This window comes from Pelodiscus sinensis, chromosome 18 (assembly GCF_052426305.1).
Source record: "Pelodiscus sinensis isolate ZL-2025 chromosome 18, ASM5242630v1, whole genome shotgun sequence".
In the NCBI taxonomy this organism is placed as follows: domain Eukaryota; kingdom Metazoa; phylum Chordata; order Testudines; family Trionychidae; genus Pelodiscus; species Pelodiscus sinensis.
Window position 1 is genome coordinate 15,832,823 of NC_143069.1, and position 11,688 is coordinate 15,844,510.

The 11,688-nt window shown below is 60.8% G+C and overlaps 1 protein-coding gene across 1 annotated transcript; it reads right to left on the reverse strand.

Moving 5' to 3' along the window:
- Window positions 1-1,353: 1,353 nt before the first annotated feature.
- On the reverse strand, window positions 1,354-9,041 carry LOC149523254 (uncharacterized). Its single transcript, XM_089770410.1, has 6 exons — window positions 8,877-9,041; window positions 8,443-8,565; window positions 7,840-7,907; window positions 7,621-7,726; window positions 7,256-7,351; window positions 1,354-1,389 (listed from the first exon to the last, which is right to left on the reverse strand). The coding sequence occupies exons 1-6, from the start codon at window positions 9,039-9,041 to the stop codon at window positions 1,354-1,356; spliced, it is 594 nt and encodes a 197-aa protein (XP_089626536.1).
- Window positions 9,042-11,688: the final 2,647 nt, after the last annotated feature.

The window sequence follows — 11,688 nt, forward strand, 5'->3', positions numbered from 1 at the left end:
GGCTTCCCCCAGGCAGATGCTCTGTTGCTGCTTTCCTGTCTCTCCCTTCTCCAGGTGGAAGGGGACGGTTAGCCAGTGTTCCCTGCAAGCTGAGCTCTTGGGCGGCCAGCCAGGAGACATTCAAATGCTGCCCAGTTTGCTAGCCGGTAGCATGTGTTTCTAGTGGTGGTGCATGTGGTGTACTGGGTGTAGACATAGATCTTGTTGTTATAGTAACTGCGTTAGGTCACTGGGGGTCAGCCCAGCTGGTTTGGGTTTTTTCTAGCTAGCTCCGTGCTATGCAATAAAATGGACACTTGCAACTACTCAAGCTCTCTGTATTTCCACTGATTTCTTCCCATGCTGTGAAACTCCACGTGACGTAACAGTGCACATCCGTGCATGCCTTGGTGCACATAACAAAATGTATTCCGCACAGGAGTGGGGGAAAAAGTAGAGGCATTATTGCCGCTAGCTCCTTACTGAAACTCAGTGAAAGGCAGGGGAAATGAGAGATCAAAATCCTGAGACTGACAGTCCCCAGGAACAACGGGGAGAGGCTAAAGTCCCAGTTCAGCCTGACTGGCAGAGCAGGGAGCCAGGAGGGAGCCAGGGTCGGCAGAGTGGGACTGAGCTAAGGAGAGAGCAGGGGCCCGCACTGAGCTGTGGAGCATTGCTGGCCTCGGGGAGGGAGAAGGGGAGGCCGGGGTCAGGATCGGGGGCAGTGCGACTGGCCTCAGGGAGGAAGAGGGTCAGAGGCAGCATGACTGGCCTCGGGGAGGAAGGGGGGGTCAGGGGCAGCATGACTGGCCTCGGGGAGGGAGAAGGGGGGGCCAGGGTCAGGATCTGGCCCTTCCCCCCCAGAGCTGCTTCCCATCCCCTCTTCCTTCCAGCCAGTTCCTGCCCCCCCCCCCCCAGCCAGTCCCTCTTCCTCCCTCCCCCCTGCCCAGGATCAAGTGTGTCAGGGCAGCAGAGGGGACAGGTAAGTGGTTCATAAGATATTTATGAATAACTTGGGTGCCACACTGACACATCCAAACAAGCCACAAACTCAGTACTGGTGCACAACACAAAATGTATTGTGCTCATGGGAGGAAACTCTTAGAGGGAACACTTCCCCCAGCCTCCCCACCCCCCGAGTTAATGTCTCACACGTTGGGTTAATGCAATTGCAGGATCGTTGCACGGGGGGGGGGGGGTTGGTGAGGGCCAAACTAATCCCTATTGGTAAGAGGATGGTGGGAAAAGTCCTTGGGGGGGGGGGGGGGGAGGTCACATGACACCTTTTATTTCTGGTCATGTGTCCATATTGCCCTGAAAGTGTTACCTCCAGAGGCGTGGCTAATGGGAGTCAGGGGGCGTGGCTAATGGGGGTCAGGGGGCTTGGCTAATGGGCGTCAGGGGGCGTGGCTAATGGGGGTCAAAGAGTACATTTAAAAACATTCTTTGGGTGCACACCCTAATGAAATGTGCTGCGCACGCCTATGGGCAGAGAGCAGATCCAGTCCTGGGAGCAGGGCTGCAGCCACAGAGTTGTAGATGCCACCCAGAAAGCAGATCCACATGCTGGGAGCAGGGCTGCAGCCACAGAGTTATAGACGCCGCCCAGAGAGCAGATCCGCATGCTGGGAGCAGGCCTGCAGCTGTAACCCACCCACCTGATGTGGGTCACTATCCTATGGAGTGGCACTGAGACCACTTCCAGCAAGCAATTATTACAAGGGAGCTCTTCAGCCTATGCTGAGAGGCAACTGACTTATAACTCAAGCTGTAGCAGCTCCTGCCCTAAACTCCAAAAGTCCCAGGTTCTAATCCACCTGGTGGCAGTTGCACAGCCATGGAAGCAGAGGGGCCAGGGAACCCTCTGTACAGGACTCCCCCCCCCACACACACCCTTGCTTCCTGGAATCAGCCACCTAGGTGAATAAAGCTGGAAACCCCTATGCCTATAGCTGTGCACCTTTGCTTTCAATAGCTACAGCCATTCTAAAGTGCCCAGATCTCACAACAGAAAGGAGACGTCCCAATGAGCTGCTAAGCTGTGCTGCCTGCCACGGACAAGTAGCTCCAAGAGGAGCAAGTGCTGTTGACTCTGGAGCCTAATGATGGTGGTGTCTTCCAGCCATTTTCAGATTAGTACAGCTGTGAACCAGGTGCCAGCTGGCCATAGGGTCCCATAGACCTGGCTTGTGCAGCCTAACCTGATAACCAAGCAGTCCATCCATTACTAGCCAGCCGATTACCTTGGGCATGGGAGACCATCGCACTCGTAATTCCTGGGGCCTTCACGCACTGACAGGGCTTGACTTGATCGGCCAGCTAGGGAGAAAGAAATAAACAGAAGGCAGAGGAGTCACCAAGAGATCAGAAGACCAGCACGATGCCTTATAGGCCGTTCAGCTGTGAAGAGTCACCAAGACAGGGCAGGTGATGCTAACCTGAGTTAGTCCATTAGCTGCGGCTAGGCTGGGCCACAAGAGGAGAGACAGGCAGTAAAACTGCAGCTGTCAGACCATAAGGAGGACACGGAGGTTTCGAAACCAGCTCAGAGAACAGATGCAACCTACCAAACACTGTGATCTGGCCGCTTTCTGTTTAGATCCTGCTGCCCATGCCGCCGAATTCTAAGTGGGGACTCAGGCAGCAGGATCCAATTTTAAATGATTCACGGCTCATGGTTACAGCAGGGGCAGGAGCCACGAGCCCTTTAAAAAGCTGTAGCCACGCTGGACAGCTGCCAGTAGTGGCAAAGCTGTGAGCTCTTTTCTGTGCTTTTAATTGAAAGCCTCAGCCGCGGAGAACTCTGAGGGTAGGCTAGTCCACAACACCGCCCCTTCTGCCTCAGGCTCCGCCCCTTCTGTGGGTGGAGCCGGCCTATGACCCCATACGAAAATCCATTAAGTGGCCCCCTTCTGAAAATTATCACCCACCCCTGTCACAGAATCATAGAAAAGTTCGAGTGGAAGGGACCATGATAGGTCATCTAGTCCAGTGTTTCGCAAACTTTTTTTATAATGTACCCCCTTTAAAAAAAAATGTGTAAGTACCCCCAGTACCTACAGTTTTCAGACACACACAATTTTTTTCTACCGTTGCAACACATTTGTTTAAACAACTGCATCGTAGCCGGGCGGGCGATGGCATTTTTGGGTGTAAAAGGTACAAAAAGAATAAAGCGCTGTCAAACTGAAAACTAAAATTCAGTTTTCTCCAAATTTCAGTCGTGTTGACGTGTCCCCCAGACATCTCTTGAGTACCTTTAAGGGGACTCGTACCACTGGTCGAGAAGCACTGATCTAGTCCACCCCTGCACCAAGACAGGACCAAGCATGTTTGTCTCACCTCTTGGCTCCTAGGACACGGCTTGAACTAACGCACTTGGAAAGACATTATCGTATATACGCCCAAAGTGCTTCGTCTCAGTGTATTACCATAAAATCTAACTGACCAAACTCTGACCTTTCATTTCCCTGTCACTTGGCCAGCCACAGCCTCACAAGCCTTCGGCATCGATCTCAAAGCCTTTGTCACGCTTTTACACACCTGTGCTGACACGCTTGTGAGCCAGGCACACTTGTGCGACACGTCCCAAAGCACTTGCTCCAGGGCATTACATCGCACTTGCCTGCCTTTGATGGACAGGGAAAGGGAGACCTGAAAGGCCTCTCCAAGGTCACCAGCGCGAGAGTGAGCGCAGAATTGCGGAGCAAGGGTCTAACACACAACTCTGTGCCTTAGTCACTAGGTGGCATTAGATTAGAACCCGGGAGTTCTTACACCCAACCCCCTGCCCCCTCCACTAGGCCATGCTGCTGGCCTCCCGCCTCTCCCCCAGGGCTTGGAGACAGACGGGAGGCTGGAGCCAGCCTGCGCAGAAGGGGCTGTAACGCTTACAGCACGTTCATGACACTGCCCCTGCGCAGCCCCTCTCAGATCCACACTCGGAACCCACAAGAAACACCCCAAGAGCAGAGATGAAACCGCCACTCACCTGCAGCCCAGCTTCCAGGAAGGGCAAAGCAAAAGCGGAGCTCGCGGATTCCAGCCCAGCCTGGCACCTGCTTCCTGAACTTTGGCCCCTTTCCTCCAAGATAGCAGGAGGCTGCTCTGGGCCTTTTGTGCCCACGACGGGGCAGAAAAGCAAACTCAGCTGTTGGTTCCATCTTGCGGGCAGAGCCCCGGCAGACAGTGGCAGGCGGGGGTATCGACTGACCCTCCAACCCAGGATATTCCCCCCACACCTGGATTCGCTTCCTAGTCATCCCCATCTCCCTGCACGATCCTTGTTTCTCATCCCGCCGGTCCGAGAAATTGTCAGAGCAGGTTGATCCCGACCTTGCCAAGGGCTTAGGTTACATCACAAGGCTTTGCCGCCACAGCTGGCTTGGCTTGGGTGTGTGGCAAAAGCCCCCCCCCCCCCCCGGCACAGCTATTCTGGCAAAGCGGCCAGACATCACCACCACTGCCCTGCCTCTGTCCTGCTCCTCATCCCCGCCCCCACTCCTATCCCCTGCTCTCCTCCATCTCCTCCCCCTTCCCTTCTCCTGCCCCTCCCCATTTCCACCTGCCCTGCCCATCCCCGTCCTCTCCCTCCCCCCGTCTGTCCCCCTCTTATGTGAGGGCTTTGCTGGAAACGCCCCCCCCCCAAGCCAGGGAGATCTCCCCTCCGGGAACAATTCAGCCCCCCATCTCGCTCCCTCCACTCCACAGTATTTCCTCCATTCCCCACAGTTGAAAATTGAGCTCCCCCATCCCCTCAGGTGACAGTCGGGCTCCCCCATACGCAGCTGCCTAGGTAGGCACCTCCGCAGCCAGAGCCTGCCCCTGGCGCTCACGTCCCCTCCCCGACTGCCTGTCCCAGGCGACCACCTGAACCTGCGTCCCCCATTCCCTCAGATCACAGCTCCCTCCCTGACCCTGCACCCCCCGACACCCCTCCCCCAGGCCAGACTCCTCTCTGGCACCCGCACCCCCTCCCCCAAACCTTCTGCTCCCCCTTCACCCAGGTCACAGCTCCCTCCCTGACCCTGCACCCCTCTAGAGCCCCTCCCCCAGGCCAGAGTCCTCTCCTGCGCCCATACCCCCTCCTGGACCCTGCACCCCTATCCACCGCCCCAGATCATACCCCCCCCCTGCACCCAGGCTCCACCCCTAAGCTCCCTTCTGCACCCAACCGCCCCGTCCCAGACCCCAAACCCCTCGGTAGAAATGTGGCCCTTGATCAGTTGCCAAAATGGCCCCCCCATTACAAATTATTGACCAAGCCTGATCCAAATGTTTTTTGAAACATTGTTTAATGAGAATGTAAATACAATTCAATACAATTGGGAGGGTTGGGGGGAGGGGGACGCAGCTGCTGGCTCCTCAGCTCTTGCTGCTCTCACTGGGTGTCTTCCTGCTGCAAGGGAAGCAGAATCCGTCACATTCATCCCTGGGGACTCAGGGGAACTGGCCCCCCAGCATTTCCACCCTCCTCCCCCCTGCTCTCTGGTCACCCCCCGTCAGGCCCGCAGGGTGAGCTCCTGACCCCCCCCCCCCCCCGAGCTCCTGACACCTCGGCCCCCTCCCGCCTCCTAGGACAGTTTCTGTGTTCAGAGCCTCCCCACCCCCAGGGACGCTCGCAGGGGCAGGAGGGATTCTGCCAGCAGGGACGTGGGGTGGGGGCAGCCTGAGGAAAGGGGCGGGGGACTCCCTGAGGGGATGGGAAGGAGACCCTGGCCCTGCCCCACTCTCCTGATCTTCTCCGGCTGCTCACCATGTATTCCAGGAGCTGATGGGCCTGCCCATGCAGGGCGTGGGCCAGGACCAGCCCGGCCTGGCTGTGGCGCCGCAGGGGGGAGCGGGCAGCGAGCAGAGCCTTGTCCAAAAAGCAATTCTCCTGCTCTGGTGTAAAGAGCTGCCCAAAGACCTGGAATCAAGAGCACAGGAGGTTTCAGCTGACGGCCCAGAGCCCGGCCCCAACTCCTGGGGCTAAAACAGCTTCCTCCTCCCCCAAACTCCCTTCCAGACCCTGCACCCAGACGCTCTCCTCACCCGGCACCCCAACCCCTGCCCCAGGTCACAGCTTCCTCCTGCCCCCAAGACCCTCCTACCCCCACGAGGGCCCCAGCCAGCCCCACCCCCGAGCCCTGCCCTGCCCTGGCAGCGCGTCCTTACCTCTCCCACCCGCACGCTGTTGCTGTGAGCCAGGACCCATCTTTCTTTGTAGTAGTGTCTGCACCACAGGTCCTCTGCCTGGTGGATGTTGAGGCCTGCAAGAGACACAACAGGGTCATTCTGCTGGCAGGTCTGAGCCCTTCCCCTCCCACGGGTCCCTGCAGGCATCCCTGGGCAAATGGATGGGCACAGGGGGCAGAAGGGGAACACAGAGGGATGCATCCCCCCTTGGGCCAGTCTGGGGGAAAAGGGCTGGGTCCCCTCCCCCCGCCGCCGGCACCCTCAGGGTGTCCCTGGGGCCCAGGTCCCGGCTGGGTTCCTTACCCCTGTGGTGCAGGAGGAGTTGATACAGGCTGTGCACCCCCTCCCGGGCCAGCCGGCTGACGTCTTCGGATGGGTCCGAAATAAAAAGGCCCAGCTGGGCCACGTGGTGACCCATCCTCGGCCAGTCGGCGGAGTTCTGAGGGGAGAGAAGAGGGGGGGTCCCTCAGCATCCTGGGGCTGCACGTCCCATGCAAACGGCCGCCGAGGCGGGTCTGAGCTCGGGGGACGGACAGAGACACCTCCCGGGGCGGGGCGGGGCCGGCCTTGCGAGGAGACAACCCTGAGCAATGGCCCCGACTGAAGGGTCACTCCGGGGGTGGAACAAGGGGATCCACTGACGGCCACTCCCCAGTCCCCAGGCCCAGTCCCTCAAGAGCCCCCCTGAAGGGCCCAGGGTCGCCCCTCCCCGGGGAAAGGAGAACGCGGCCCATTCCCGGCCCATTCCCGGCCCTGCCTCTGCCTCCCGGGGACGCTCCCAGCCCCGCGCCCTGCAGCCCCAGACCCCCCGGCTCCGAGGTCACTTACGTCAAACCCCGGGAGGGTGGTGGCGACTCCCAGCAGGGCCGTGGTGCTGCCAAGGGCCCTGGCTCGCTCCTGGGGCAGGCGGGACTCCAGCCACGGGCTCAGGTGCTGGGGGGGAAAGAGGCAGGTCAGGACCCGTAGGGAGGTGCCGGTTCTGGGCAGAGCCTGGGGCTCCTCTCGGACTGTGCCCCCCCCAGCCACTGACACTGCTCCTCTCTCGGCCCCCCCCCCGAGGAAGCAGGGCCAATGGCCCCGTCCCCCCCACGGGGCTCACCTCCATTATGAGCTGCAGCCGGGCGGTGTCTGGGGACTCGGCGAGGAGGCTCGCCAGTAGGGCCTGGAGGTCGTAGGGAAGGGCCCGGATGAACTGCTGCAAGACAAGGGGGAGCCCTGGGTCAGAGGGGGGTTGGGGAATCCAGGCCACCCGCTGGCTCCGGGGTGCAGCCTTGAGCAGGGTCTGAGCCGCCTCGCAGAGCAGGGAGGAGCCCAGGCTGGGCATGGAAGGGACGGGCCCCCCGGGAGAGCAACGGGAACCCTGGAGGGAAGGATCCAAACCTGCAGCTTCTTCCCTCCCTCTGCCCCCCCCCCTCCTCTCTGGAGCTCCAGCCCAGCCCGGGAGCAGGGCCCGGAGGGACGTACCTGAGTGTGGATGGGCTCCTGCTGCCAGTCCCCAGACACTGTCTGTCCCACGGCCGCCGTCAGCAGGGGGCTCAGGAGCTGGGCCCGCAGGGGAGGCTGCAAGGTGCTGGCAGGAGAGAGGGGCAGAGGCTGTTAATTCAGCAGCAGGAGACAGAGACTTTCCCACTCCCTGGCCAGGGGATCTGCTCTGGGGGGAGTCGGCGGTGGGGGGGTCGGTACCTGAGGCTGCAGGCGGCGTTGAGGCAGTCGGCCAAGACCAGCGGGGGGGGCGAGTCCTCCATGATCTCCTGTGAGACCCAAGGGGAAAAAGGGGCGTGTGAGGCTGGGGCCCCCAAGAGACGCTCACACGGCCAGCGCCCCCACCCAGCAGGATCCAACCCCACTGCCTCCCGCTGCCCTGTAGCCCCCCTGCCCGACACAGGGCCCCTCCCAGCACCCCCCTCCCAAACCGGGACCAGCTCAATCCTTGTCCCCAGGCCGTCTCCTGCCCCTCCCTGCCCTGGTGACCAGCCTCTGAACCTCCTCATCCCTGCTCCCCAGGCGCATCCCCAGCAGCCCGCTCGGCTCCCTTCCAGCCCCCCATGGCCCGGGGAGACCCCTCCCTGTCCCGAATCCCCCTTCCTGTACAGCACCCCAGACCTGCCCCATTTCTGTGTCCCTCCCTCCTCCAGCATCCCCACCCGCCCTCCACATGTCCACCTCCAGCCCTCCTGGCTCCACCCATCCCGTTTCCAGCACCCCCACCCGCCGCCATGGCCCAGGCAGACCCCTGTCCACCCCACGTATCCCCTTCCCTCCTCCCGGCTGCCGCGACTCGCTTACAACGATCCTGGCCATCATGGTGTCCTTGCAGCAGCGCGGCGCCAGGGTGTCCTCGCCCCTTTGGAGGGCGGCGAGGCAGGCGGGGGTGACGGCCAGCAGGAACCGCTGCAGGGCGGCTGGGCTCTGCACCCCAGAGAGAGTCTGTGAGCCTGGGGCCTGCCTGCCCCCCACGGACAGCTGCAGGGCTCAGGCCTCCCAGGAGTGGAGGTGGGAGCTGCCGGTTGTCCAAGCACCCGCACTCCCCCCCAACTGCTGCCTCAGGCTTGTGGGGGCCCAGCTGGTGCATGACAAGAGCCCCCAGCTTGGGGGGCCCAGGTCATGCAGGAGAAGGGGCCCCAGGGGGATCCCCAGGGACAAGCCCCTCCCGGAGGGGGGGACGTGCTGGGAACGGGCCGGACAATCTCGGGTCCCCCCCGTGTGGAGAAGGTTCCTACCGTGTCCCGGGTGTGGAGCTGCTCTTCGATGTCGTAGATGGCCCCTTCCTCCACCCGGGAGTCCACCCGCTCCTGGCAGAGCTCCGCCGAGGCGCAGGGGGGCTCTGTGCGGGAGGGAAGGGACCAGGGGTACTCCAGTGGCCAGCAGGGGTCACGCGCCCCCATGTCAGGGACCCAGGGCAGGTTGGGCCCCACACGCCCCTCGCAGGGACCCATCCCCCTTCCACCCTCACATCTGCCAACGCCCTCAGCAGAGCCCCCACCAGGAAGAAGACAGCCAAGCAGCCCCCCGCCCCCATCCATTGCCCTGGCTGCGGGGCAGACACTGGGGCTGCCCCCCCGGGGTACTGGGTGAGCCCCTGGGCCCAGCGTGTTCACGGACCCTCACCTGGGTCTGAGCGGCTGCGGGAGGTGGCCCAGCTGCAGCTGGAGGCCCAGGCGCTGCTGCTGACGGACCTGGACCCACAGCTGCAGGGGCTGGTGCGGGGAGCGACGGGCTGGGGGCTCCCGGAGACTGGCAGGTCCCCGGGGGCCGGGCAGGGCGATGCCCCCTGGTGGTAATGGGGGCTGGGCTCCCGGGGCAGGTGTTTCTCTCCACAGAGGAGGCCCCGGAGCCACCCTACCCGGCTCCCCCACTGGGCTGGGTCCCGCCTGTCCAGCCGCCTCTGGAGCCAGGTCCGGGGGGGCCTGGCCGGTGGGCGAGTCGCCCCGAGCTGGTGGGATCCAGCTTCCCCGCCCGCGGGGACGGAGAAGCTGCTCCCCACCGGCCCTGGGGCCATCTTCAGGGCTTTCTTGAACCACAGCCGAAAACGTTTGGCCATGCTGGAAATGAGGGGAGCAAAGGGGAGCTTGGGGCGCAGCCTGATGAACGAAATCCAGGGGTTCCAGCTCCCCAGAGCGACTGCCCCCAGCTCCCAAATGGCCCCTTGCTTATCGGTTCGGTCTTGCACAGGCACTGCAAGGACCTGAGGGTATGTCTACACTATCCCGCTAGTTCGAACTAGGAGGGTAATGTAGGCATACCGCACTTGCAAATGAAGCCCGGGATTTGAATTTCCCGGGCTTCATTTGCATAAGCGGGGAGCCGCCATTTTTAAAACCCCGCTCGTTCGAACCCCGTGCAGCGCGGCTACACGGGGCACGAATTAGGTAGTTCGAACTAGGCTTCCTAGTTCAAACTACCGTTACTCCTCATTCCACAAGTCTCCTGCCCATCAACAGCCCCTTCTTGGCCAATCAGGGGAGAATCTAAGGTGTGGGGGGTGGAGCGTTCTCCCCAAAGACACCGGCATAGACTTGTTCCAGCCCCACCTCCCCAGTCCCCACAATGGGGGCTGCATCCCCCACCCCACGGCTCCTGCAAACCACCCCCCGTCCTTCAGCTAGTCTGTTGGGTCCCAAGCTGGGGGAGGCAGCAAGGGAAGGTCACAGAGGAGGCAAGAACAGAGCAGAAATGTGGGGGGATGGAGGAAAAAGGAAACCAACCAGGAGAAAGCCCCAGTGGCGCTAAGGACGCAGCCCAGGTGAGGAATCACCTTCTGGCCCTTGACCGAGGGCTGGGCCTGCCTGGAACCCAGCCGGCCCCGGGCGGGATCCAACCCCTGGGGGCTCTTACCTTCGTCACAAAGGTGTCGGGATGTGGAACTCACAGAACGCGAAGGAACCGTGAGGAGGAGACGCACCAGAGCTAAAGCAACCGGGGGTCTCCAAAGTCCCCTGGGCCCGCCCCCCGCTTTTATCAGCCTGAGATGTGGGTCCCTGTGTGAGGTCATCACCTCCCCACCTGCCCTTTGCCTTATATGCTGAGGGCTGCCCAAAGCCCCTGTGAGGTCACCGCCCCCCCCCCACCCTGCCAGGCAAATGTCCTGCCTCTGGCCACCCCCCTGGGAAGTTTGAGTCATTACTAGGGGTCCCTCCCCCTCCCTCATAGGCTGCTCCCTGCCCTACACTGCAGGCTTCTTGCACGAGAGCTGTTTCACGCCGGAGTTCTTGCGCAAAAGGTCTCGTGCAAGAGTGCCTCCACCCTGCCATGGGCTTTTGCACAAGAGCGTCCATGGCAGTGTGAACGCTCTCTTGTGCAAGAAAGCTCTGATGGTCATTTTAGCCATAAAAGTGTCTTGCTCAAGAAGCCCCTGGTGCCCGTCCACGCTGCCTTCTTGCACAACGGCTCTTGCCCAAAGGGGGCTTAGTCATCGTCGGGAGAGGAATAACTCCTGTGCAAGGAGCCCTGTTCTCTGATGCTTTACTGCAAATTTACTTCTGCAAGAACACACGTAGAGTGTAGACGCGCAACAAGTTTTTTCGCAAGAACACACAAAAACAAGCCATGTGGATGTTTTCTTTTTAGGCAAAAGCCCCTTTTTGCACAAGATCGGTCGGCCTTTTTGCAGGTATAGGGATCTTGTGGGAAAAGGGGGTTTTTTGCACAAAAAGTAAACATCCACACGGCTTGGTTTTGCGCACAAACCCCGAGCACAAAAACGGATCGGCAGAAAATATGCAAATGACATTGCGTGTCATAGAGTCCCTCGTTAGCATATTTATTGCCAAAAAAACTCGTTGTGTAGACGTAGCCTAGGAGAGAAGCGATCTCAGACACAAAGCCCTTCAGTAAGAGGGCATAGCCCTGGGGCGTGGTAGGAGACGTACGGCAGACATGGGAGGTCACTCTCCTAGCTATTTGGCACGGAGGAGGCCTCAGCTGGAGCACTGTGTCCAGATCTCAGGGCCATGCTTTAGGAGAGAGAGTCCAGAGGGGAACTATGAAAAGGGATTAGGGACGTTAGATATTCACTGAGTAGTCAATTAACCT

Excerpts from the sequence above, each read along its gene's own strand:
- LOC149523254 (XM_089770410.1), bottom strand. The coding sequence starts at position 9,041 with ATGGGGGCGCGTGACCCCTGCTGGCCACTGGAGTACCCCTGGTCCCTT. Across the intron at positions 7,727-7,839 it reads AACGCCGCCTGCAGCCTCAG|CACCTTGCAGCCTCCCCTGC; the intron begins GTACCGACCCCC and ends CTCTCCTGCCAG. Across the intron at positions 7,352-7,620 it reads AGGAGCCCATCCACACTCAG|CAGTTCATCCGGGCCCTTCC; the intron begins GTACGTCCCTCC and ends CTTGTCTTGCAG.